This window comes from Phocoena phocoena, chromosome 2 (assembly GCF_963924675.1).
Source record: "Phocoena phocoena chromosome 2, mPhoPho1.1, whole genome shotgun sequence".
In the NCBI taxonomy this organism is placed as follows: Eukaryota; Metazoa; Chordata; class Mammalia; order Artiodactyla; family Phocoenidae; genus Phocoena; species Phocoena phocoena.
The window spans coordinates 80,555,262-80,582,520 of record NC_089220.1 but is presented as its reverse complement, the minus strand read 5'-3'; the positions used below and the strand labels follow the sequence as shown (position 1 = coordinate 80,582,520).

The window sequence follows — 27,259 nt, the reverse complement described above, 5'->3', positions numbered from 1 at the left end:
GCCTGACTTGAAGAAACTTATGTAGAAGAAATGTAGTTGTGTGTGTGTGTGTTTGTGGAAGTCTTCTGGAGATATTCTGGTAGCTAAAGTAAGCCTTGAAAGAGGTAAATAATTAGGACTAGTGTTCTGCTGTAATCAATAGGATTGAGAGTGGAGAAGAATTAAATTCATTACCGTATTAAGGTCAGTCTACTTTCCATCAATGCGTATCTTTGTAACCTAAACAGTATAAAATCCATCCCAAATGTTTTTGAGTACGTATGTCTGTCCATATGCAAGGTGCTAAGATGACATTATTAAGTGGCCTAGAAATCACATTGTTTTGAAGCAATTCAGAAAAGATTATGGATACCTTCAAACTCAGCTACTAGACTTTTATACTTTGTCCAGCATGCTGTTTGTTTGTTTGTTTGTTTTGCGGGACGCGGGCCTCTCACTGTTGTGGCCTCTCCTGTTGCGGAGTACAGGCTCCGGACGCGCAAGCTCAGTGGCCATGGCTCACGGGCCCTGCCGCTCCACGGCATGCGGGATCTTCCCGGACCGGGGCACGAACCCGTGTCCCCTGCATCGGCAGGCGGACTCCCAACCACTGCGCCACCAGGGAAGCCCCCAGCATGCTGTTTTGAATAAAGAAGCAAAATATATTCATTTTAAAAAATATAACGGCTTTATTGAGATATAATTCACACAGTATATGATTCACCCATTTAAACTGTACAATTCGTTGGTTTTTAGTATATTCACAGTTGTGCAACCATCACCATGATCAATCTTAGAATATTTTCATCACCCCCAAAGATTATATACTCGTTAGCAGTCATTCTCCATTTAAAGTGTACTTTTAAAGGGCCTCGTGTCTGTGGTTTTTCAGTCCATAGGCTATTTGAAGAATAGTCAATTTACTGTATCTTAGATTATTCTTACTAAGCTGTCACATTATGTTTCCCCATAGGACTATCACATGTATGTTGTGGATATCTATTTACATTACATTATAAAAATATACCTGCTTGTTCTCAAATCGTAGTAGATTTATTTAAAACAATCATAATAAGTAAAATCTCTAAATGCACAGTACTTTTTAAATGTTAGCAATTTAGTTTATAAACTTGTTAAACAGAAACCCAAAGTTTTATTAGGAAACTCTGTTGTGTGAAAATGTGCTTTGAAAAATGTACAAAATATAATTTTCTAATAAATAACACACATATTCCACTTATGGTATCTTAACAGTTTAAAAATATTCACCTAAAACCAGTTATCAACTTCACAGATACTATTGTTCTTTTTTCTATATGTAGAAAACTTTCCAAAGGGAATGTTGATAGATAGCCCAATCTGTTTTCTTAGTAAGCATTATTATTATCACAGAGATGGCTAGCTTTTGTTTAAAGTTAAAGGATTTTTGTTCTGAAATTATTTAACAATGTCAGTTGCAAAGTTGTACTTTTATTAAAATATTCTATTGTTTTCATTTTACAGTAATTGAGAAAGTGGAAGAAATATTCAGAAAGTCTTTTTTGTTGTTGTTCTGCTATTTGAAATGGTATCCACTGATACACATTCACAGAGAAATACCATATTAAGAATTCAAACTGATCAACTGATATTATAAAAATGTCCCTGCTTTTGTCTTAGATAGCAAATATGATAATGAAGTAAGGATCCTAAAAATTGAATGAAATAATTTCTGCTACAGATAGAACTTTGTTTTTTTGTTATTCCCCCTAATGAATTTTATTATTGGTTGATATTTAATGTTTCATTTAATATTAAAGTATGCTAAGAGAGATAGTAAGACATAAAATCCTATAGTTGATAAAATGAGAACATTGTTACTGTTACATACTGAACATACAGATTTAATATAATTAATACATTCTTGGAAGCAGAATAATTGTATTCTAGTTTCGTATAAAATGTTAAAAATACAGTTTATAAATGGTCTTTTGTAGGAAATTCTTTTTGCAAATATAAAGGCCATATCTTTCCTTGAAAGACCTGTTGATTTGGAGATGTTAGCCAGCTATCTTTACTAAAACACTTTACAATGCTAAAAATAGTCCACTTCAGTTAAATATGGATATTTTAAAAAAGAAAATCCCAGTTAGACTGCAACAGAAGGACTTTTGTGTGACAATATTTTGCATGATTAAAAATTTAAACAGAATAACAGCTATTTATATTTACAGTTACATGAGAGTAATTACTAAAGCAGACAAAATACTTAGAGCATAATTTAATAATGTTTTCCTCTAGCAAAGGTGCCAAAATTGTTATTTGCATAATTTTCACAATTTGTACTGAAACGTAGCTAACTGAAATTGGGAAGTCATCTCTCCCCAACCACCTTTTTTCTTTTATAGGAGATGTGGGAAAGAGACTCATACATCATAACAACTCATTTTTGTATAATTTCCCATAAAAATCATGACCCTTGTGTCAAACCATTAGGTGAAAGAGATGTGTTCCATTCATACTTTCTCTTTTAGAGCCTTTCTTTCAATGACCAGCCTCAGTCCAACTTCAAGGCTCCTAATTATAACATTTACTGGTTCAAAGATTAACCTTCTGAGAGGGGCATTCTGGGCTGTTGGTAACTTGATCAGCTTGGTCTTCTCTTGGTCTCTCTCTCTTTCTGGTTCTTTGTATTGCAGGAGGGAGATGATGGTATCTGGCACATTCCTAGGATGACTTGAAGATAGCAGCCTACTGTGTTTAGGGCTAAAAGATTGTGAACTCTGTTAGCTGAAATGCCACTCTGGGGAGGCAAACAGAACATTAAAAAAGCTTTAGCTGTAGGTAGTGTAATGCAAGGAGAGTCAAATTTGAGAGCTGGGACTTGAGTGGACATTTGTCCATGCTTTCCACCTTAATAAAATCTGAGTGTTACTAACTGTGGAAAGGGCATTTGAGAGATCACTAAAAATGAATCATTAGGGTGCCCAGAAGAGCTTTATTATGATGTCCTGTGAATAACTTTGGAACCTACTCTGTACTTTTATAGGTGCTTATCAGGTAACTGAGGAACAAGTACATTCTATTATCCTCTACTACAGAGATTAGGCAATCTGCTGAATTATAAAGAAAAAGGAATTTACTTTTCTACTGGATTCAGTCAATATCCTTTAGAGAATTCTGTGGGAGGCTAGGGGAATAGATATCCTTTATTGAAATATTTAAAAATTTTCACTAGTATATATAGAATGGATAAACAACAAGGTCCTACTGTATAGCACAGGGAACTGTAATCAATATTCTGTGATAAAGCATAAAGGAAGAGAATATGAAAAAGAATGTATATATATGTATAACTGAATCACTTTGCTGTACAGCAGAAATTAACACAACATTGTAAATCAACTATTCTTGAATTAAAAATTTTTTCAAGTGAAATTTTATCTATATATATAAATTATGAAATATATATATATTTCAATGAGAGAAATCAACTTAAGTGAAGCATAAATTAGAAATACATATACATTTCAGATGAGAGTAACCAGCTTCAGGGAAGCACAGGCTAAGAGTTTGGAAGCTTTCTTGTTCACTTCTGCTATAAAGGATTAGAGGGTTCCAGTCAATAAACAAAGCCATTTTATGGCTCCTGACGGGTAAATTGAGGGGACTGATTTGGTCAAGGACCAGTATGAGGATGTTTCTGTTCAACAGTTAACAGGATTCAACATGATATGGAAAATACAGGCGTGCAAAACTATACTACGACGCTCACGTTGCCAGCTAAAGCCTAAAACACTGCCACATTTACATATGTGTCCATCTGTCTGTTTTTACACTTTATTTTTCCAACCAGTGGGTGAAGTGGTTTTCATCCAAGCTGCAGTCTGAATTTTTTTTTTCACCCACCACTTTCCGTTCTATCATATAGCTGCATATTTTAAAGTGCATGTTATTTGTCTCTGGACACACATTTACTTGCACAGCCTTGGCTGGGTTTTCGTGTCTCTTCTGGAAGGTTAGCTCATCTTCTCCGGCCTGAGCTTTGCAGCGGCCTGCACCGGGCCAGGTTGTCTCGGGATCACTGAGTTAGGGCGCAGTTTGTCGCCTTCTCCAGGTGGCAGAAATCCCCCAGCGCAGGCCGGGCCAGCGGCCAGGGCCACAGCCCAGCCGAGCCAGTGAGAATGGAAGTGCTTTCGGTCTCTTCAGTGGAGAGCCTGCGTAAATCCTGTGTAAATAGAGGGAGGAGAACAAAGAATGAGCCCCTACAGCTCAGAGCATTTGGAGCCATTTGGGGCTGAATTTGCTAAATGCTGCTTATACAGCCTGAAAAGTTGAAGAGAAAGGAGCTTAAAATCCCCTCTTTTTTTCCCTTTTTGCTCATACCCCGGGGGGAGGGTGTTCAGGACCAGGGAAGCCTGAGGTAAGCCGATGAAGACTTGTTTTTTCAGTGCTCTTTTGAGTGTGAAAAAGGTGGCCTGGGTCACTGTCCTCTCTTTAATGTCGGAAAACCCACACAGTTAGTAAATGTTGCATGTAAACGAAAGCATTTCACCTCTCCTGCTTCCCTCCATGCTAGTGGGCCATGAACCAGTCACTTGAAAAATCACAGAAAAATTTCACTTTAACGTGTCCAGACAGTTAAGCACAGCAGGAGAGTAAAAGAGATCAGTAATTAGCAGGTCTCACTGCTGGCCCCTCACCCCACCTCTCTCCTATCGCCCTCCCCACATTTCTGGGTCTGTAGCTTCCCCCTCCCCCCAACCTCATCTGATGTGAAAAAGGTAAATTGCAGATTTACTTTGAGGATGGTTCTTGGAAAGCAAGCTTTGTAAGGCTAGAGTCTAACATAGAACTGGGCAAAGGCAGCTTCTTCTTCTCCTTCTTCTTTTTGTCTCTTATTGAAAACCCTGATTCAGATTTCTCAGTGAGATGTCCTATGTTAAACTCTTGGAAGGTAGTCCCTGAAAGAAAGTATCTTTTGACTCAGTACATTTTAAACCTGTTTTCAAAGTACCATATTAAAGGGAAAAAAGCATAAAGAAATGATGACAGAAAATGAGTTTCCAAAGAGCTTTGTGTTGCAGTTCCATGGCTACAGGATACTTCATTTTTTAACTGTAATGCTCCGAGTAATCTGAACAGCCTGGGCAAGGGGCAGCCACTCTCTCCCAGCAGTCTCTCTTCCCCATTGGATTTGGGCAGGTTTGAGAAATGGAGCACTGTTTTCAAAAAAAAACAACATATCAGACATGTGAGGATCATCTCTGAGGAGGGCCATGCCCTCCTGAGCAGTAAAACACTGGGCATGATACACCCAGTGCCTCTAGAGTAGGAAGAGTGGTGTGAGGGAGCCCGAGGCTGGGTGGCTGGGTTACCAGAGCCAAGGACTCCCTTCATGGACCTTCTTCAAAGCAGGTTACATTCTCATAGGGGCCTAATAATATGTCTCAAGGCTCTTGCTGCCAATTTGTCCATCCCACTAACATTTGACTGTTTACTCTGTGTCAGGGCTTGGGAATCAGGGCCCCTGCCTTGAAGAAGCTCACAGTCAAGCAGCACAGACAACTTAGTAGACAGATAAATTGCAAAACAGAAAAGTAAATATAGCAGAAGCAAGGAACAAACTGCTGAAGAAATCAAAAGCATAGTATACCAGCTCTTACTGGGAAATAGAGAAAGCTTTACAAAGGAGGTTCCTTTTTTTGGGTTTTGAAATTTGAATAGGAGTTTGCCTGGGCAAAGAAGAATGGGAAGGAGTAAAAAAATGAAGACAAAGGGCATTTTTGGCCAAGGGCACAGGGCTAAAGGCATGGAATTTTGAAAGATCCCTTGGCTCAGAAAAGTTCTTAAAGTTAAACAGATACTCCTATTTCAAAATCATATTTAATTTTAACTTTAGGTCTACAGGGAACAGTAATAGTCCTGCAGATAATGGACATAACTGTAAAAATATGCATCTGTTTGCTTCTTGGTTCATAGTTACTTTTAAGTGTGCTGTCACCCACTGTCTCTTTAGTTCATGAATGTGAGTATATAAGGCCTCACTCTTGGGGTTTGTTTCTTGAGCAGTGAGGGCTAACCCAGAATCTAGCTTCACTTTTCACCTCTTCTTGTTTTCCTGGCAGCCTAAGGGAGAGGATAGAGGTTGTGAGCATGGGCTTTACAGGACAAGCACCTCTCTGCCACTTCCTGACTGTGTGACCTTTGACAAGTTACTTAGTTCCTTTGAGTCTCAGTTTTCTTTATATATAAAATGGAGTTGATAATAGTAGTTATTTCATTCATTTGTTGTGAAGATTGAGGATTGGAACATTGCAAGTGTCCAGTGAAAGTTACTTGTGATAATGAGGATAATGAAAGTGACAACAGTATTGATAAGGAAGAGGAGGATACTGTATTCTAGTGAGACAGAAATGGTGTAGAAAAGGGACTACCCTATTGAACATTAAACACTAACATTTAAGAATTCTAGGGCTTCCCTGGTGGCGCAGTGGTTGAGAGTCCGCCTGCCGATGCAGGGAGCACGGGTTCGTGCCCCGGTCTGGGAAGATGCCGCGGAGCGGCTGGTCCCGTGAGCCATGGCCGCTGAGCCTGCGCGTCCGGAGCCTGTGCTCCGCAACGGGAGAGGCCACAGCAGTGAGAGGCCCGCGTACCACAAAAAAAAAAAAAAAAGAATTCTATAAACTTGTATATGTATATATATGTGTATGTATATGTGACTATAGGCAAAAATGTGCGGTTCATCTACAAATATATTTGGATACTTATGTACAAATTAGTGAATTCTTTGAAAAAGGTAACAATATAATTTATATACTTAAAGTTTATAATCAGACATACAAATATCTATATATTCATGAATACACCTAAGTTCTGGAAGTAGGTTGGAAGATGTGTGTGTGTGTCTGAAATTAGTGAATTTACATTGTCCAAAATAAAAATGATAATAAATATAGTGAGTTTCTATTTATCAAAAAAGAGAAGGGAAAAAAAAACCCATGTTCTTTCAGGCGAGATATCACTCTTTTTTACAGTATATATTTTATATGAACATATTTAACTATTAAACTTTGTCCAAAACTGGGAGAAGTGAGGATTAAATAATGTGCCACCGACTTACTCAAAAGAAGTATAAATGCTATTAACCAAAACATGTATTCATTTGTCCTAATATTTCTCTGAAAATACAATACTGAGAGGTTACTTTCAGATGTTTGTGATTTGACAGGGTGCCAAATGTCACAGAAGCCTTATTCTATCTTTAAAAAGTGACTTTAAGGCAGGGAATCCATCACTTTAGTTACAGCTCCGTGAAGTAGTTCATAGTACTGCACAGTGATGACATCACAGCCTTGAGATCCTGACTGTATGGACAGTAGATTCTCAAATATTTGCAGCATCTCTCGGCTCTGAAGGTCAGTCTGGTGCTGTCAATACAAGGGCCTCCACTTGGACCACAATAAACCCATTAGAAAAATCCCGAGTCTCAAAGTCTCTTGCTGTACTGAATATATCTAAAGACTGTACAGACACTGGCTTACTTGTGAGAGAAAAGTTTGCACATTTCTGTTTGAACCTGGACCAGCCTGGACCAGTTCTAGCTCAATCCCAGCCCCTGGGCCCTAGATCTAATCTCTCCTCTGCACTTAGACCTTTACCTGTAGGATCAAGCCTGGTTTGATAACAGAGTTCAAATGAGGTAATGCTTTGAAAAGTGAAAAATAACTTACAATATGTGAGAATACCAGTGGTAGTAACACTGGACTTGGAGTTACCTGGACTCTGGTTTATCCTGGAGCACATGTAGCTGTGGAATCTTAGGCAACGATTTATCCTCTTGGCCTCAGTTTCTTCACGGATAAATGTCGGGGCTGCTTTTCGGGGGAGGTAGGGAGGTGGAATAGGAAGAAAAAGATGGACTAGGACCCTCTTGACTGTTGCACTTGCCCTATATTTCTGGTAGGGCAGAAGGCCACATCCCAGTGGTCTTGGACTCATCATAGCACATCATCACTGTTTGTATCGCTTCTTTATTCCAAGCCAACCAGTTGATGTCTAAAATATAGACAGATTTTTGGCTAAATGGGGTTAAGACAATATGCCGATGAAAGGAAGTGGTGTCCTTTTGCCTGGGCAGTTTTTATGGCCAAGAATTGTATGCATTGGGAATTTCTGCTTAGAATCACCTGAGGATCCTCTCATGTGCCCATATCTTTCCTTGATTCACTGGCTACATAGCTACAGAAATGGATTTTGCCTACACCTGGACACCCATGGTATCCCAGGATCAACTTCCTTGCAACTAGACTCCCTCAGTATTGCTCTTCTAGGTAGGTGTAGACTGGGGCTGCTTCCCCTGGCAGTGCCTTGTTCTGAGCATAGTGTGCTCAGCTATGGAAAGCATCTGTGACCTCCTCCCCCAGAGCATGGGTGTAAATCCAGCTGGAGATGCTCTCAAAATACCTCAGAGTCTTGAAACAGGTGGAGGACCCAGAGATTAGATTCAGGCCTTTAGACAACCACCACCAGGGGTAGTGGGCTAAAGGGATATTCTCTGTGCCCTCCAACAGTGCTTCTCAAACTTGAGTGTCATCAGAATCACCTGGAGTGCTTAGTAACCCTCAGATTGTCTGGCCCCATCCCTGGAGGTTCGGATATGGTGGGTCTGGGGTGGGTCCGAGAATTTGCATTTCTCGCAATTTCTTTGCAACTGCTACTGGCGCTGGTACGCATTTTGAGAGCCAGTGTTCTACAGCTTCTTTCTTCCTGTTTAACCCTCACCATCAGAAGATAAGGTGGGGCTACCTCGTGTTGGCCAGTACCTGAGATGGAGAGCACCACGGCTTTCCCACGGTGAATAAGGCCCTGGCCAGAGTGTAGTTTCTCACCGTGACCACTAACCCCATTTGTGGCAGTAGAATAGAATTTTAACTATTCACCTGTTCTTGAGGTTGCATCTTATCTCAAATTAGAAGGTCATCTAGTTTGGTGGCTTCCAAAAGCCAGTTTAAGAACCAGTGCTAGGCTGATTGTGTAACCAAACCCAAGGAACTTGTTAAAAATACAAATTCTTTGTCCCTGCCCCAGGATATTTTGATTTAGTAAGTCTGGGATAAGGCCTGGGGACCTGTGTTTTTTACAATCTCCTCTGATAATTTAGTCCACTTCAAAGGTATCTATCCACAGGCCTTGAGTATTTCTTTCCATGGTCACACACACACACACACACACACGCAGCTATTTTGAGTATCTTTGCCCCAAACTTAGACTGTGCCTTTAGTCAAGGGATTAGCAACCTTTTAAAAGAATCATGCCCAGTAGTTCATTATTTCATTTTTCCCCATCAGAGGTGGCAATGCTGGTGGAATGGCCTTGGGTCAGCCCTTTAAAAAGGCTCTAATGGGCACTGAGTTATTCAAAGAAGTGCCATTCCTGGCATGTTTGGAAGTGACTACCTGCACTCGGACAGTCCCCCCAGCCCCTTCGGGACCATGAAGAGTGCAGTCGCCCCAGTTTGGGATTATCAGAGAGAGGGGAGGGCCCTTGAATAAACTCATTGATAAGTTTAGCCCTTTACCCATGCAGCAGGCCATCAGTGGGTGTCTACTCTGGCTCGGACATGAAGGTGTGCTCTCAGGATAAAAAGATAAACAAAACACAGTTCCTGCCCACACCATGTATCCCACACTTCTGAGTCCTAACTTCAGATGCATCTGTGCCCGTATACACACTATTTTCGGCATAGAAACTCATTTGGCACAGATGCCAAGGATTGCCAACGCAGCCCTGAAACAAGGAAACAATGTCCACTTTAAGGGTTACTTTAGGATCATCTGCACGGTTTTGTTTTAGGTTGCAGATCACACAGTTGCCTTTTAAAATTTTTCTTTTAAAAGAAAAATTGCTGTTGTTAGTCCTCTATGCTAGAGTTGGTTCACAGTCCATTGGAGGAAAAAACAAATTTATTGTGTGTTTGGAGAAGAAAATTCCTATCTTTATAGAGGTATAAACACTAATATTAATTTAAAAATCTCTTGTCTAGTATCCGGTTATTATAAAAATAGGTGCATTTTTCTTTACAATTATTTGTCACACTGGATCCAAATTCAAATATTTTACAACGTTTCTATACATTTATATAAAATGGACCGCTTTATATTAAAATGCATGTAATGCTCCTGTCTTCTCCAGTTTAAGTCAGTCATCAAAGGATGCTCACTCCAGCTATATTTTTTTTCTTGAGCTAAATATAGTGAATCATATAGTTTGAAGGTGTTACCAGCCCTCTCTGCTTTTAAGCAAGGGAGAATGCACTGTGGAAACCCTGTCTCTCATTTTTAAGGTCATTGATTGGGTTAAAAAGGCAAATGCCTTTTTTTTGTTGAACTTCCTTCAATTAAGCCGATAACCTTTTAAAATAAGTATATTCAAGAAATCTATCAAAAAAAGCTAAATGAGATTTTTAACAAAATCCTGACAATTTCAGCTTAAACATATACACAGAAACCATATGTGCTTAGGAAGAAATATATACACACAGGCATTGTTTACAGTGTGTGTTTTTATATTTGGAAGACATTGAAGGAAGAGCCATTCCATACATAGATTATCTGAAATGTACATCCAGATAGCCCACATAGATTTTTCCATCCAGAGACAAAGATATCTTTATCCGTGGTAGGTCGACAGACAGACTGACTTCAAACTTGCACTTGCAGTGTGGGTTTTTTTCCCTCATCTCCGGGTACTGCTTTTCAAAATCGCCTCAGGCTATAGAACAGCACCTCAGATCCCCAAGGCCCACTGCCTGGCTCCTAATAGCCACTCTCCATCTGTGTCACATGAACAGCTGATGAGATCGCTTCAGTGTCTGTATTTTGGAGAGCATATCCACCCAGGTTAAAATGCTAGGGTTGCCAAGGAGCAGTCAGAAGCCATTAGTGTGGGTGAGAATTTGCCTTGCAGCAGTTCTTTGGCATGGTGGAAAGTGTGTATGCATGTCCCTGCTTGAGCGTGTATGTGTGTGTGTGTGTGTGTGTGTGTGTGTGTGTGTGTCTGTCCTTGTGCAAGTGACCCCCTCGTGTACATGGTTGTGTAGGGAGGGTAGACAGATGAAGACTCGACTCCATCTAACCAGTATTCAAAAGTCAAATGCCTTTGTTTCCCTGTACTCTGATTAGTTCTTTGACTACTTGGGGTCCTTTCGACTCACTTTTTCTTTTTTTTTTTTAGTCATAACAGACGGCAAAGAAAAAGAGAACAGCAACTTCGGGGTCATGCTCTAGTGTTTGGGCAGATGGAAGGGAGCTGCTTTGCCTTGGGGCAGGGTGGTTGTAATGAAGTGGCCTGTCAGTCTGTAAATAGTGAGGGTCATCTCTTCCATGTGATGGAGGGTATCGCATTGCAGTGAAAATGGAAATGTCAATAAAATTAATCTGCCAGCTCTTTGCTGTGGCTTTTCTGCTTCTCTGGCCAAAGAAGGTTGAGAGTTTTTGTGGCGCGAAAGGAAAAGAACAGGTATAGGGAAGCCCACCAAGCAGACGGGACAGGTTAGGAGGCGAGGGGCCTGTGGCAGGATATCCCATGTGGCCCAATCCAGGAGGAGGGAGCTGGTCTGGGAATGAGCTGGTGGATCTATAGCATTTCCCTGGGAAGCTGTGGAGCGTCTAGCTCTGGCTACATTGAGCACAGAGTTTATTGTTTTAGGCTTTCTTGGACAAGGTTTTTACTTAGCATGGGATTTATGGCATTTACTGCTAATGAATGTCTATTCTTAAATTACAAAATCCCCCATCTCAGCGCAATTCCCAGATGTCCTTCCAGGACCCTGGCTTCTTAAACACCAGCAGGGAGCATAAACTCTCCACTTCTCTGTTTTCCTCTTTCGTGTGGCTCCAGGCTAATGATGTGCAAGGAAAACACAGCCATCTCTAAAGCCCCAGTGCTGTCCCCGTATTCTTCATTTATTTTGCATTTGATTATGCCACAAGTCGGATCTTGTTTCTTTCCTTTTTTTAAAGTTATTAGTTCAAATATTAATGTAGGGATATGGCATATATTGCTACTCTTGATTGATGCCTTCCCAAAAACAGGAAGACGTGCTCGTATGAATTTTAAGAAAGTAGGGGTCCTGCAACGCCTTGCCAGAAGAGTTTTTCAGATACATAATTTAGATGCCCTCCAGGCAGGCTTTCAAGGCATTTTTGCTGGAGGGCAAGAAAAAATAACTATGACTGTTAAAAGTAAATGATTTTTGCTAATGCACAGTTAATGCCAGAGAAAAAGCACAGAAGAGAAAGATGTTGATAGAAACTTCGGATTAAGTGAGCACCCTACCTTGATGTGCATCTTTTTTTTTTTTTTTTTTTTTTTTTTTTTAACGATAATGATCAGTGGTGCAGAGAGCTAAAAGTTTTCATGTCACGCGGATGCCGAGTCCAGGGTCATCTGAGGAGTGTGTGAATGTGCGTGCTTAGGAGGTGACAGTCCTAGGAGGGGCTGAGCAGGCAGTGTGTTACGTGCAATGAACAGTGACACAGTTACTGTCACCTATGCAGGCAGCCTAGAATATATAGACTACAGAACATTTAACTTGATTACCCTACAGTATGTGTTCACTCTGGGCATGGGGATGCGTTTTCACTGAATGGGTTTTCTGATGGCGGTTTTCCCACACTGGATCCCATAATTGACAAAGAGCTACTGCACTGTGTCAAGAGCACAATTAGAATTGAATTAATGATATGGGCGAGTGTGAGACACACAAAATTAACATTTGAAGAGGTCTGGTTTAATTTTGTCTTTTACATATTTGTGTCTCCAATTATACTTTAATGAAAGAGAATATACCCGCTTAATGGATTTCTTTCAACAAGCTTAGCTGAGCTTGTCATTAGCTGCTCGTTGTTGTTGGCACCCTTTCTGTGTTTTCTCTAATGTATTTTCATTTCTTTCTACTAGGGGATGGTTTAGACAACAGTGTAGCTTCACCTGGCACAGGTGACGATGATGATCCAGACAAGGACAAAAAACGCCAGAAGAAAAGAGGCATTTTCCCCAAAGTAGCAACAAATATCATGAGAGCATGGCTCTTCCAGCATCTCACAGTAAGTCAAGATGAAAGATAACAATGTTTTGTTGTTTTGCCTTCTCCTAGCAAGTTAGATGGGCTCATACAGATTTTTTTGAAAATAGTGCCTGTTTTAATATGATGGTTAACAGAGCCGTGAAGGTTTTACCAACTCTCACCACCCAAAGAGTACCCTGTAGAAAGGAGGAGTTTTTGTTTCCATAGGTCAGGAATGGACCTTATTAAAAATGGTCTAGGGCCCTAAACAGTATATATAAGTAAATGTGTTATTTGTGCTAAAAGGTCTGAGAGCAACTTCAGATAATACAGCTGCAACCAAGGGCAACAGCTGTTAAGAAGCTCATGAATCCATAAACGTCGCCGATTACACTCGTAACGAAAGCCATCCCCTCTAGCAGGCAAAAAAAAGCACTTTGCCACATGCATGTCCAAGCTCATGGTACCAGGGGCAACTCTCATTGCTGAAGCAGCTTGCAAACATGTTACATGTTTATATGACAAACGCAGAAGGGTTATAGGTGCTATAACGCCTTTGTTTATAAGATAGAGATTAAAGATTCGTTTTTAGCGGTTCAAGTCCATTATCTTATAAGCCGATCCTGTTCACTTGTGGGAAAAGATCAACTATGTGCAACATTTTTAAAGTAACAGTTTATCTTCCTGTTTGCAGTCGGTTTTATGCATCATTTTATATATACCATTGACTCTAAGACCCTCATGACAAAAACATTACAATATATTTTTACAGAGGAACTAGGCGCTCATATTTCGCTGTTCATTTGGAAATTCTGGGAAAATGGTGAAGACGTCAGAGGCTGTTTCTCGCTATGAGATTGTTTTCAGGCCATTCTATTTAGGCTAATGCTTAAAAATAGAGTAGCACATTGAAAGCTGAAGGTCTTTGATTATCCAACTTGTGGGTTGCCATGCTGAATGACATTAGTTACAGTGTCATGGGTCCAGCACAAGGTTCCACTTTTATTTATGGCGGTAGCAGCTGATCTGCTCTTGTAGCAGAGCTACAAAGGGCAAGGGGTGGGGCAGGAAGTGGGGAGGGCAACGCGATAGATTCACATTCCTAAATCGGCCATTTTGATGTAAGGACATTAGTAGCAAACTAAGGTGTATCGATCTGGCCGGTGGTGTCAGGATTAGCTGGGAGAACCAACGAGGCTGCCTTGGCAGTGGTTATTCTTGCCTTGCAGCTATGGCCATTTCAAAGGTCAGGGCCCTGCACTGACTGGGCTCAGAGGAATTAGGCAGAACATGCAGTCTCTGGGCTGATTACTTAACCAAAGACAAAATAATGAGTCCTAAGCAAATACTGACTAATTGAAAGGGCTGTAAATCCATTACATATTGGTCAGGGATAATCAGGAGTATTTAATCACTTTTATCTATTCAGGAGCACTGAAGCTGCAACAGCAAAGCCCTGAACCTTGCCATGTGGTTATTATTCTCATCATTATCAAAATTACTTCACAGCTGTTCTTTGCTACATCACCTCAGCTGGAGATTTACTAACCTGTAAAATGTTTTTAATTTGGAAGTCGAATGAGTGTGAGGGGAGGGGTTTCTCATTTTTAACTGAAGGTTTGTTTGGTTAGAGTAGCAAGTAAGAAAGGCAGGGTAGGAGCCAGTGGATGGCAGGCATGCCGCCTTCTCCCACCAGCAGCTCACCTGTCTGGCTTCCTCCCTCTGTCTTCCTTCATGCTCGGCCTTCCTTGGTTGAAAATCGAGACTTCAACGATTGCTTTCCAAGCCAACATCCCCATGTATTTTCACAGAACAGCAGGATCTTAGGGAATTTGGCTGCTTTGTTGACAAACCAGGAAACTCAGACCCAGAAAAGGAAGTGATTGGCTCAAGGTCCAGCTGCAACCAGGACCCAAGCCTTTCTTGTCCCCAGCTCTGTGCTCTTTCTACCACATTATGATGGCTTTGCAAAAATCACGATCACCTTTAACAGTTGCATATCAACCTCACAGCCTCTGCCATCAAAATGCTCAGCGTCAAAGAGGGGAAATATGGAGAAGCAAAGTGCTGTTTGCTTTACTTGTTTTTAAAATTTTCCTGCTCCCCCAACCTCTCCGAATAGAGAAGACTTACTTTGCACCTCTCTCTTGAGGCCAACTCTCTCCTTCACCGCCCAGGTCTGTGCCTTGAATCTCCCGCGGAGTGTCCAGAGCCCTGCTGGACCTCCTGCCTTGCCCTCTTGGTGTCTTATCTCCCACCTCCCTGTCCTGGATTCAACCCACTGTGCGCCGTGGCCACGGGCGAGGAATTGTGTGTGGCCAGTGATTCCTGGGTGCTCCTTTGCTGCTGTACCATACACTAGGTACTGTGTACTATGTACCTTCTCCCCACCCCGAGGTTGCTTTCATCTAGATAAATGTGCATGAGGCTTTGTGCAGAATTCTCTGTCCAGCTGAAAATTTTAATTAATGCCTGTCCTTGGAGTGGGGAGAGAAGACTCAAATAGCCTGAGCCGGGGAGTCGGGAAACCAGCATTTCGAGTTCAATTTTCCTGTGTCCTGCCCGAACCTCAGTTAAGTCAGGTTCTCTGGACCTTCCATTCCCCCATTTTTCAAACAGATCTGCATGTTGCAGTCTCCTTTCCCACACTCATGTGTGTTGGTTACACTCAGAGAACAGTCAGAGCGCCCCTGTGCCCCAAACTCCTGGTCATCCTGTCCTCTCAGTCCCCCCCTTCCTTTTTCTTTTCCATTAAGTGCTTTCTTTTTCTCCTCCCCATGACCTTCTTTCACATCATGCCCCTTTCATTACTTTCTCCGCTGGCTTTGTCTCTCAGTCCGTCTCTCTGCTCCCCTCCCCAGCCTTTTCTGCACCTCCCTTGTATGTAAGGAAATTCTCCTGGGCTTTTTCTTTGAAAACGTCCTCCCTCTTCATCCCCACGTCACCCCAACTGCAGAGAAGAGGTTCAGTAACTTTGATAAAGGTGGTTCTGTAAAACTTTTACTTCCCAATCTTTAATGAGCTGAAAGATTTACTCGGCTATAATTCTGAGCGCAGAAACCAAGAATAGAGACCCCTAACTAACGACATGTTAATTTAGACCCCTTTTCTTACATGCACTAACAGGCGTGAGGAAGTCCTTGGAAATAGAGATGCCCCACTATATTTTTCTGTCATTTAATTAATTTCAACTTTCAAAGTGAAATGTTGGCTCTAGCTCACTGGAAATAGATGTAGCCTAAATTATTATTTCATGTGAATTTCTTTACAAGTGCATGATTCAATGTGCATTCCTTCATTATTAGTCTCTTTAACATTATTTCAAACTGGTTTGTTCCCTTTTGTGCAGTATGACCTGTTCTTGTATTACAATAATCCCTGATGTACCCTTTTTTCTTTCTTTTTTTAAAAAGAGGCTAATTGAATTATCTCATTATTTTAATTTGTTAAGCAAATGTATTTTGCATCTCAGGATGTGTTCTTAAAGAAGGGGGCTGCTGAGGCTTTGCCCCCTGAATGGGCCATTGGCCCATTTTGACATTCATGCATTCATTAACTAGCAGAACATAAAAGAACTCTGGTTGTATTTTTTTTTTTCCAAACACCCAACCAGCATGGAGCAACTTTTCCCAATAAGCCACAGGGGTCTCTCTACATATGTTCTCAACTGCAAGCTATTGTCACCTATTCTGAATACCTCAAAAGGCCCAGGGAGAAAAGAACCCCACCTCAACAAAGGCCAACTGTAGCAATTGTTAAGTCTTAGTCTCAATATGACAAAAATCATTAACCTTCAGTTTTCTTGGAAGAACAAGTTCCACTACAACTGTAACAGTTAAAACAATCTCTCAAATTCCTGTGCACCACCAGCTTTAGGGGAAAAGGTAATAAACTCACAGCTAATCGATAATATTGAGGAAAATATTTAAACTAAATCCAAAGTGGCCTCAAAAAACCAAACTCTTTGATGAATTGAGGAATTTCCATAGTCTGAGTTAAGCACTTTGAACGTACTTAGTCTGAAGCTAAATAATTCGTTTGTAGTTTCTAACTACCAATTTCGAAAATGTCCTTTAAACATCACAATACTTTTAAGGAAATGAATTCATATAAATATTTAAAGGCTCACAATAATTTTAAGGAAATAAATCCATGCAAATATTTTTTAGAAATTCAACTAGCAGACGCGTCGTGTGTTACTGTCACCCCCCCTCTTCTACTGGTGGACGGCTCTGCCTGGCTTCTCAGACTAAGAAATCTAGTGAAGATCGAAGAAAGAATCTGTCGGAATGTATGTGCTTTTGCTGGAAAGTACCCAATGGCAAAAAAAAAAAAACATAGGGAAATCCTAGGGAAGTATATTCTTTTCCCTAACACATGGAGATTATGATATCATAAAAGTAAGCCTGCCATTACAACTGTTTTTATTTAACTTCAAAGATAGTTAAAGAAAGAAACAGCAAGAAATAATACCCGGGCTGACGGTTTATTCTTAACCATGAAAAACTCCTCCACGCCAAGAAGCCCTTAGTGTGCTCAATTAGGCTCTCAGGCACCTTCTTTTCTCAGGCACTTCTCTCGCCACCTTCAAGAGCTCCCCTAGTTGTGCTGCAAAGAATATGTTTGATCATGGAATGAAAACAGGAAGTGCTCACACACAGAGATACCACTTGCTCATACCCGTTTCTGACTAAAGATTTTCTTATTTGAACACAGAGGGATAAAGCTCCCCCTTAGTGGATGCGGGACTTCTTTCAAAGCTATGTGTACAGAATCAGAAGCAAATTTATTTTAAAGTGATGTAATATCATGCAGCCTGCTGGATGCAGGTTCTAAAAACTCTGCCCTTGGTTCATGGCAAAATGCTTCACCCCTCTCCATATCTCTGGTGGTAAAGGGAGTGGAATGAAGCGTGCCTCTCAGGTGTTCACCAGTTTTACTCCTTGCCTCTTAGAGTCTGTTCGTGGGATTTTGTAAAGGTCTCTTTCGAGTAATGAAAATGTGTCTTAAAGTACATTGTCCTACAGAGACAATGCACCCAAGTTAGGAGTAAGTACAGCTCCATGTTACGTAGAGAAACTTGTTTCTTCTCCAGTGAATTCAAGACCATATGACAGTCAACCTAGTCATCTCAAATTTTTTATTGTATTGTATATGTGTATACACACACACACAAACACACAGGAGAGAGAATGAGAGAGAGAAAGAGAGAGAGGGGGGCGAGACTAGACCATTTTGCCTTTTAACTGGTTCTGTTCATCTTGTGTAGATCCAGACAGTTTCTTTTCTCAATGAGGCAACACAATGTCAAGGTTAAGAGCACAGGGCCTGGAATCTGCAACACAGTAGCTTTTTTTTTTTTTTTTTCCTGTCCGGGGGCCTCTCACTGCTGTGGCCCCTTCCGTTGCGGAGCACAGGCTCGGGACGCGCAGGCTCAGCGGCCGTGGCTCACGGGCCCAGCCGCTCCGCGGCATGTGGGATCCTCCCGGACTGGGGCACGAACCCGTGTCCCCTGCATCGGCAGGCGGACTCCCAACCACTGTACCACCAGGGAAGCCCCACAGTAGCTTTTTGATCTTGAGCATTGAGGTCTCTTGACCTCAATATTCCATATCTGTAGAATGGGGATAATTTTAGAACCAACGTTGCAAGCATTAAATGAGACGACGTAAAGCATTCAGCTCCATGCCTGGCTCTTGTAATAAGTACATACTATAAAGTAACTATAATTTTGTCTTTTAATCTAGTTGAATAGCTACCAGGAGACTTTGACCAGTTGAACTGGGCAACCAAAATTACCACATACTTTCCTGGGACTGTGTGAGATGGAGAGACTAGCTTTGCCAGACAAGTCCCAAAGGCCCCTTGGCAGGAGAGAACATAGTCTAACCTCCACCTTCTAGAGCCATTGTAAACATTGGATGGCTGCCCAGCGGTGTTAGGTGATCGCATCAGAGAGTCCTGGTGCCCATGGAAAGCAAGAGCATCCCGGTGAGCCTTCTGGGATGGGGGTGGGAGGTAGAAAAGAAACTGGCTGTGAAACGGTTAAGAACGCCTCAGCTGGGGCCTCCTTTTGGTAGAGAACCTCCCCTTCCCCCGTATGGATTCCAGTATGAATAGCATTTAGAGGCTCCCGCTTCCTCAGAGTACCAGAGTCTAGGCTCTCTGAGAGACAGCACAGTATGGGTTTTTAAAAAGGGTCACTGGATGTGAAATTAGGCTTGGGTTTTAGCTCTGTGGTCGTGGGTGAGCTCTTCAACCTCTGAACCTATTTCCAGACCTACAAAATGAAAAGAGTAAATATGCGCTCTACTTAGCTGGTTGGGTTGCTGCGAGGCCCAGATGATGTGGTCAGTTTGTAAACTGTAATGTACTGCACGAAGTCGAGTACTTTGGTTTTTGGTTGTGTGCTTGGGACTCCAGCAGCTTGAGGCCTCATGAAATCACCACGAGTGAGAGACGCAGTACAGCCTGCCTCGTTCTCCTCTACCCCAGTCCCTCCACTTGTCCATTTCTACAAGGGTATCCATGGAGACACTGTGATAATTTCCATCATTAGACGTCTTTTTAAGGGCCTCGAATGGTAAACTGAATGAGTATTTCAAGGACATTAGTTATTTCTACTTGGAAATTAGTGACCTCATGATCCTGAGATCTGTCTACTTGAATACTACTTGCTATGGGCCAAATTAATCCCAAATATAAAATGTTGGCCTTACTTACACAGTGAAAGATGGCCTTTCTCATATTCAGGGATACAGATGTGCACGGAATACGAGTGGGGCTCATGGGCTGAGACATACTTGTGTGGAAATGGCTGTGCAGAACACACAGCTGAAAAACACCAGCCAAAAGAGCCTCCCGCAAACATGCAGCAAAGTGAGGCCGCCCCTAGCCTTAGCCTTCGCATTGTTTTCCTGCTTGCCAGGAGAAAACATCTGTGAATTATTTGAATGGAACCTTATACTAGAGATCGGCTGAATTGGTGTCATCTCTGTTTTAATTTTAGGAAATGATGTCACAATGCATTATATAACAATGCTGGGTGATTTATTTTCCCGTGGACATGCTGTCCTAAGCATTCCTCTTCTCTTGCAATGTTTCCAATTAACTGTAAGCTTGAGTGTTCTTCCTATTTCATAATGATTTTGAGGGGTGGGGGCTGGAGATTGGGGTGGGAAGAGTGGTAATTTCAGAGGTTGCCGAGGTTCAGAGCTAATGGCACATCCGTCATCCGTTCTTATTGGGACAGGAGGGTACTGAACGTCGGGGCTGTGATCATCACTGGCAACCTACAACAGTGTTGGTTTTCAAGAATGTCTAAAAAAGAAATTCTGAACGTTCTGATCCTAGCTGTCCAACGAGCCACTAGATAGTTTTAATAGCGACCTGCATACTGTAGCTTCTGCCTTTATCAAAGTTTCCGTGCACTCCCTTCTTCAGTAAAGAATAGAGGACATAAGTCAATTCTGTGTGCCATCTGTCATCGTTTTTACAATTTCTCAAATTAAAGAGACAGGCCAAAAATTTAATGTTATGTTGAATCCTAGAAACTCCTCTAGAAGAAATGAAATTGCAACTAAATTTACTTTGTCTCTCTTGAGGGAAAAAAAAATGCATGCTGCTGTGTCATAACCTTTTACTCGCAGTCCCAATTTGGTATTTAGAATTGGATTATGAGGGGTTCTGCATGTGAAAGCCTGCTGTGTTTTGGACTCAGCGGCCTTTGTCCACATTCTGAATGACTTTGAGGTAAAGTCCCCAGTACAGTGACAGCAGCAGTGGCCTTTTGTGGAGGTGATGAGATGTATGGTCTCCTCAACGCAAACACATCTGGTCAGGACATTTTCAAAAGTATATCAGACAATCCCATTGATCTCATCTGAGATAGACTTAGAAAATTAAGTCCCAGGTTATGAGCTACGAGCTGACGGACACATTTTAAAAAATAAATAACTGAGGGAGAAGGTTGAAGAACGAAATGCCTATTAAATTACCATCAGAAAGAAACTAAAATAATTATTAGCTCAAAGTTTAGCACCCAGTTTCATAAAATATCACTCTAATTGTTTAAAAATACGTTAAGGAATTCAAGGAGATGGAGAATTGAGGACCCTTGAATAAAAGAAAATAGAAAGCGTGTGCATATCTGAATATTCAGCTATTTAAAAACTCCAAGAATAGAGTGCCATTAAATGCTGTTTAGTGAAACCCGTGAATAATCATTCAGATCATAGAGAAAATTTCCATTTCTTCATTCCATATGACTGCAGTCTGCAAGTGTATTCTGTGGAGAGGTGGAGTTGTGGGGAATTAAAGTCCAGTTCGACTAGGTTATGAGAACACTAGCTGTCCCTCAGCTTTGCTGCAGGCTAGGGTCATAAAGTGACCCTTAACATTCAGGATTCGTTTTGATTTTAGAGACTGTTACTGCACAGATTTCAGAGGACTCCTGGAAATGCCCTGTCTTCTCGGTGCTGTAGTCTGTTTTTGCAATTTGAAACAGATTATGACGTGCCAAGATGATATCCAGCCCCACTGCTCCCATTAAGAAATAGTGACTTGGGTAGGAAGCCGTAGGTTGGGTGAATGGAATTTGCCGTGTTACATTGACGTGCTGCCTACCACTTTCTCAGTTGATTAGCAGCAGTTGTTTACAGTATGCAGAGTAATCACTGGCACCCTTTAAAGGTATATTATCCTCTTAACACATAATAGTAATGCCATTTTCATGCTTTTACATTTGCTATTCATATTTTGAACTGCCAAGTCCCAAATCTGCCAGAACTAATTTAAGTTGTTTTTATCTAATAGTGGATAAGTTGTCAAATCACGATATAATGGCAGATAATTTTTTCTTAAACTATAGTTTTACTTCTTGGTTATAATAGATATTATGAATATTTGTTAACTCTTGACTTGATTGTCCACAGAAAAATTACAACTCAAGAGACTATTATCGTGGAATGCTGTGATGACAAGAAGTGAAGAGAATATTATCTGGTTATTCTGAGCATTATAGGAAATTAACACGAGCCACTAATCAGCCCTCTTCCAACCACCCTGACCCTCAATTTACTGATACTTGATTCGCCTAACATAGCCAGATAATGGAGATCTACCCTTGTTAATCCCAGCACCAAATCTTGTTGCTGCTTTTAATTTTAATACTTCAGTTATCTGACTATAACTATCTAGACATATTTACTTCTTGCATCATTGCCCTACACTCACAAGTATTCCAGAATTAATTTTGACTTGGAAATATCTGGTGATTCCATTACTAATAGTTTAGAAAAGGGTAATCCCGTAACTCTGGTCATCCTACAATTGTAAAATGGCTTACTTCTTGCCCTGGGACACCTGGTGTGACCCTGTCATAAGCCAACAATGAACAACCCAAGTGTACTGGGGGTGGTGCTACACTAGTGTTTCAAAAAGAAAAAGGCTTTTATCAAACAGAATATGTGAATGCTGGTGTAAATTTGGTGACATGTGAAAAGTTACGGGTTCTATTTCAGTGTTTCAGGATACCTGCAGGCAGCTCATGAGTTGTTACACTTGTTTTAAACCCTCCCTCTCAGTGAATTAAAAAAAAAAAAGTGGTAAGAAAAGAATGCATGGGCCATATGAGATCATTATTAGTCAGTTATAAGCTCAGTTTAGTTTTTGCGTTAGTTTCTAGGAAACCATAAATTTAGACCCATGTGGCAAAATCCCCCCGATTACTTGATGGCACTTTGATGAAGACCCCTCTTATCGCTTAATCCTCATGCTTTTATGTTTGCTGGTGAACCACTTAAGTGATAATCAAATATGACCATGTGGAAAGGCATCAGTTTTTAATATGACCTTTGTTACCAGCCTGGGAATCCTTTCAAAGCAGTTTGTACTTTTTTTTTTTTTTTTTCCCCAGAGCAAGTTTAAAGGAAAGTGTGATTTCGTTCTTTTTGGTTTGTACATGCTTATACTCTCTTATCAGTGTCTATCGCAAATACCCCCCTGCTTATTTGAAATATATATAATCAATTAAATAGAAAGGGGCTGATAAATTCTCCTGAATCTATGGTTCGGCATGATTGGAGCAGACAATGGAAATGTTTGGAATTCATCACCGAACCAGTGCTTTTCTTACCTTTAGATATCGAGGACAATCTGTTAATTCTTTGTGCTCTACAAAAACAAACAAACATTTGAGGGCAGGGAGAAAGAAATTCCTCCTGTTTATAAGACTGTATAAATATACCAGAGGTAGCAGCATTCAGAGCGATTCAGTCAGCCTTTTGCTCTCTGAGTTATCTTGGGCAAGTCAGTTAAGTTTCTGAGTGCTGGTTTTATCATCTTGTTGTTTTGAGGGTTAGCTGAGATTAGAAATAGCCCTTTGAAAAAAGCAGAACGCTCTGCAAGTATAAAATGTTCTTCATGAATGTTTTCGTATAATCCACTGAAATAATTAATTTGCTCTGTCTTAGCTCCATGAAACCTGAACTTGGATATGGGTGAAACACTCTTCAAAGAAAAATATTGTACTCGTTTCTTTAGACCTAAGTCTGTTTTGGAATGAGGATCAAATCCTACCGTTAGCGTGATACATACAAGGAAAAGGGAAAAAGATCTTGTGCACCATTCATACTCTGGCGCGGTGTTAGTGGCATCGCGAGTCAAAGTACCTTTTGAAATTGCATAAACTCAAACTTAAGAGAGAGCACAAGATGATAGCAAACTAACCTCACTATAAGCTTATTCATACTCGGGTTATTATAACTTTGGGACCAGCTCCTTGGAGGTTTGGACATCTTTGTTCTTTATTCATAAACTTTTCATCCTGAGAATTAACGGGTTCACCAGCTTGCCACTTTTCATCCTGGCAAGAATGAGCAGTTTTACATCTCTAAAATGGCAATCTCATAGGCCCACTCTAAAGAAGGTGCAATCCTGTGAGAGACACAGAATTATCTCATTGCAGCCGGAGACTAGTGGGAATATTATTTTTTTTTTGAAGATAGTTTCAATCTGGGTGCTAAAATCAGGCTACATTTGATTCTACATTCAGAGATCTGTGGATGCTACAGCTTTTAAGACAGAATCCTCTGGCTGAAGCATAGAATATGTATGGGAGAATGGGGGGAAAGTTCGGAAAGGTATACTGAGGCCTTAGGTTTAGACGCATAAGCCAGATACCTGGGTAGAAAACTCTGTGGGTGTTAGAAATGATGAGACTGCAGTTTCAGAGCGTGGGCTGATCTTTGTAGAAGCAGTGCTTGAAGCCATGGCATTGTATAAAGGTAAGGAAGGAAGAGAGTGCGGAGAGAGGGGATTTGAGGATAGAATCTTTTTAAAAACTACATTCAAAGGGAGGAAGAGAGAAGGTAATGAACAGAGATAAAGAAAGATTGGTAGGAGCGTAATCAGATCACATGAAGAGAGAAGGAGTTTCAAAGTAGAGGAAGTAGATTCTGTAGAAAGATCAAGGACAATGATATTAGCTAAAAATAAGCCTTTGGATTTGGCACTTGGGAGTCGTGGTCTATACCTGAATTCCACGGTACCGAGGAGTGAGCAGGCAAAGTTGGAAGGGAACAAAGGAAGAACAGGGGACTGTGCGTAGGGGTGGCAGCATTTGTCAGCAGAGGCAGATCAGGTGAATCAGGTGTTGCCTCAGCAGTGGGAAGGGATCCTGGGGAGAGAAACTGAGGTGTAGGTGTTGGGAGAGGCAATGGGGGGTGTGTGTGAAGAGAATGACAGTGGATAGTCCAGCGTTCAAAAGGAAGCCAATGAAGGTGGGGTCAAAACACAGGTAGAAAGGTGGGTAGGAGGCAGACACATTTTGTAAAGGGTAGGAAGAAAGCTGAGGGACTTGAGAAAAGAGCTTCTCTAACTGGATGAGCAGGAACTGTGGAAAGTGTGATCCAGAGCTCCAGAGGGAATTAGGAAGACAAAGCAGGGTGGCCTCGAGCAAATAGGGCCAGGCTGGAATGGACCTGCTCCACCTCATTGCAGCCTTTCCCAGGCAGAGCTCAGGAACCCAGGAATAAGAGGGCAAAAGGAGACAACAGGAAAAATCTAAGCCTGGGATTGACAGCATGAGTGAGAGGGAGGGTTTTACTTAGAGAATTCTTTAAATGGCTGACTAATAAGTCAAAATTCCCACGAGATATTCTTTCATCGGATTGTGACTGAAAAAGGATTCTGTGGTTCATCTGAATAATGAAACAATTAAGAAACGTCAAGATATTTTTGGAAAGGAAAAATGATGACGGTCTTGCACTGGGTGTTATTAAAATAGATTATAAAGCTACAAGGTGTGGCGCTGGCTAACACGATAGGCAGAATGATCATTTGAACAAAATAAGAATACACAATTTAATCCAAATATATGGAGATATTATTAATTTTAAGGGCATCGCTTCAAATCAATTGAGAAAAAAAGAGTAATTCAAAAAATGGTTTTTGGTTAGTGGTTTAACTATTTTTGAAAAAAAATCAAAATAAGTTCTGCATTTAAGGGTTCTTTGAAGTAGATTTAACTGTTTCTCTTTCCTTTATTTAGTGAAATCCTTTCAGAGCTCAAAAGCAAAGAAATTATAAAGAAAAATGGTGACTGATTTAATAAAACAAGAATAACAATTAATAGCTTTTGAATGTCAAGAAAACACCACAAAATAAAGGCAAACATTAAACTGGCAAAAATATGTACACCATATAACAGGCAAAGGGTTAGTGTCCTTAATAGATATGGTGTACAAATCAATATGGAAAAAAGTACAGTAGATAAAAAGGCACAGGTGAATAGGTCCATTCACAAAAGAAGAAATACAGATGGCCAATAGGCATTTGAAAAAATCTTCAAGGTAATTAGTAACCAAATTAATTTTTAAATCAGCAAGAAATTTTTTTTATAAAATTAAGAAAACTTAAAAAAATTAGTGTTCAGCACTGTTCAGAGTGGAAGGAGATATCTGGCTTAATAATGACTATAAATATTGGCTTATTCTTTCTGGAATTTAAACTGGTAATATGTATTACTATTATAACTGTGTTCTTATCCTTTAATCCAGTAATTTAGTTTCTAGAAGTTTAAGATAAAGAAGTAATAAGAAATATATATAAAAATTAAGCAAAATTGTGTATAAAGATATTATTTATGATAATAAAACATTGAATATTCCCTAATATTCCATTATGGAATATTGTGGAATATTATATAATCATTAAAAATTATGTTCTCAAAAATACTTTGAGATATGGAAAAATCTCTGAGTATCTTACCAGGTGAAGTAAAACAGATAAGGCAGTATGCATAATATGACTACAGTTTTGGAAAAGAAAATATTTGAGGATATATGCATAGAAGAACAAATGAAAATGTTAACAGTGATTATCTTTGAGTACTGAGATCTGGGTGACTTTTAAAAATTTCTTCTTTATACTTATCCATATGTTCTAAATTGTCTATAAAGTGTGCATTGTATTTATACTACAAGACAATAAATTTTATTTTAATAAAGAGCCATGCTGGGTAGAGGGCTAATAAAGTGTGGTAGTACACTGGGAACACAGGAAGCCCACTGAGAGGCTGCAAGTCCAAATGAAGATTAAGAGGGAGAACAGAGAAGCAGGGAAGGAACATTTTAAGGTCTGTGATCTTGGAAATGCAGTATCTCTGCTTGACAAAATCCAGGGCTGGGGAAGTGGAGATGGATGACATTGGAATGAAGGGAGGCAAAATATTAGAAAGGTCTTTGTCATATATACTGAAGCCTTCAAAAGTAGAGGCAAGTGATAGGGGGAAGAGGAACATTCTAGTGTGCACAGAAGCCCCTGGGGAAGGTGAAAATGGCTTAGAGGTCAGCATTCTCCACAGCAGGGGAGAGGAATGGCAGCAAATGCTGTGAACTTCATGAGAAAAGTGAGTGGAAAGTCTTAGGTCAGGCACTGAGAGCTGGAAATGAGAGAGAAATGGGGAGAGTCAACAGTCTGGCCTCTCTTCCCTGATTCCAGAGGGACTGGTAAGGAGGAAAAATGGGTTACTTCAGTGGGAGAGAGTCTTAGCCCGTTCAGGCTGCCATAAAAAATACCACAGACTGGGGGGCTTAAACGACAGAAATTTATGTTCTCACAGTTCTGGAGCCTTGAAGCCCAAGACCAAGATGCTGGCAGCATGAGTATCTGGTGAGAGCTGTCTCCTTGGGTTGCAAATGGCTGCCTTCTCACTGTGTCCTCACATGGCCT

General features: G+C 40.6%; 1 protein-coding gene across 8 annotated transcripts in view; it reads left to right on the top strand.

The window, feature by feature from the left end:
- MEIS2 (Meis homeobox 2) overlaps positions 1 to 27,259 on the top strand; it is a 200,770-nt gene that overhangs the window by 48,009 nt on the left and 125,502 nt on the right. For all 8 annotated transcript variants that reach the window (XM_065872311.1, XM_065872312.1, XM_065872319.1 and 5 more), the window contains one exon: positions 12,922 to 13,067. In XM_065872311.1, coding sequence (XP_065728383.1) covers positions 12,922 to 13,067 — 146 coding nt within the window. The remainder of the gene's footprint in view (positions 1 to 12,921; positions 13,068 to 27,259) is intronic.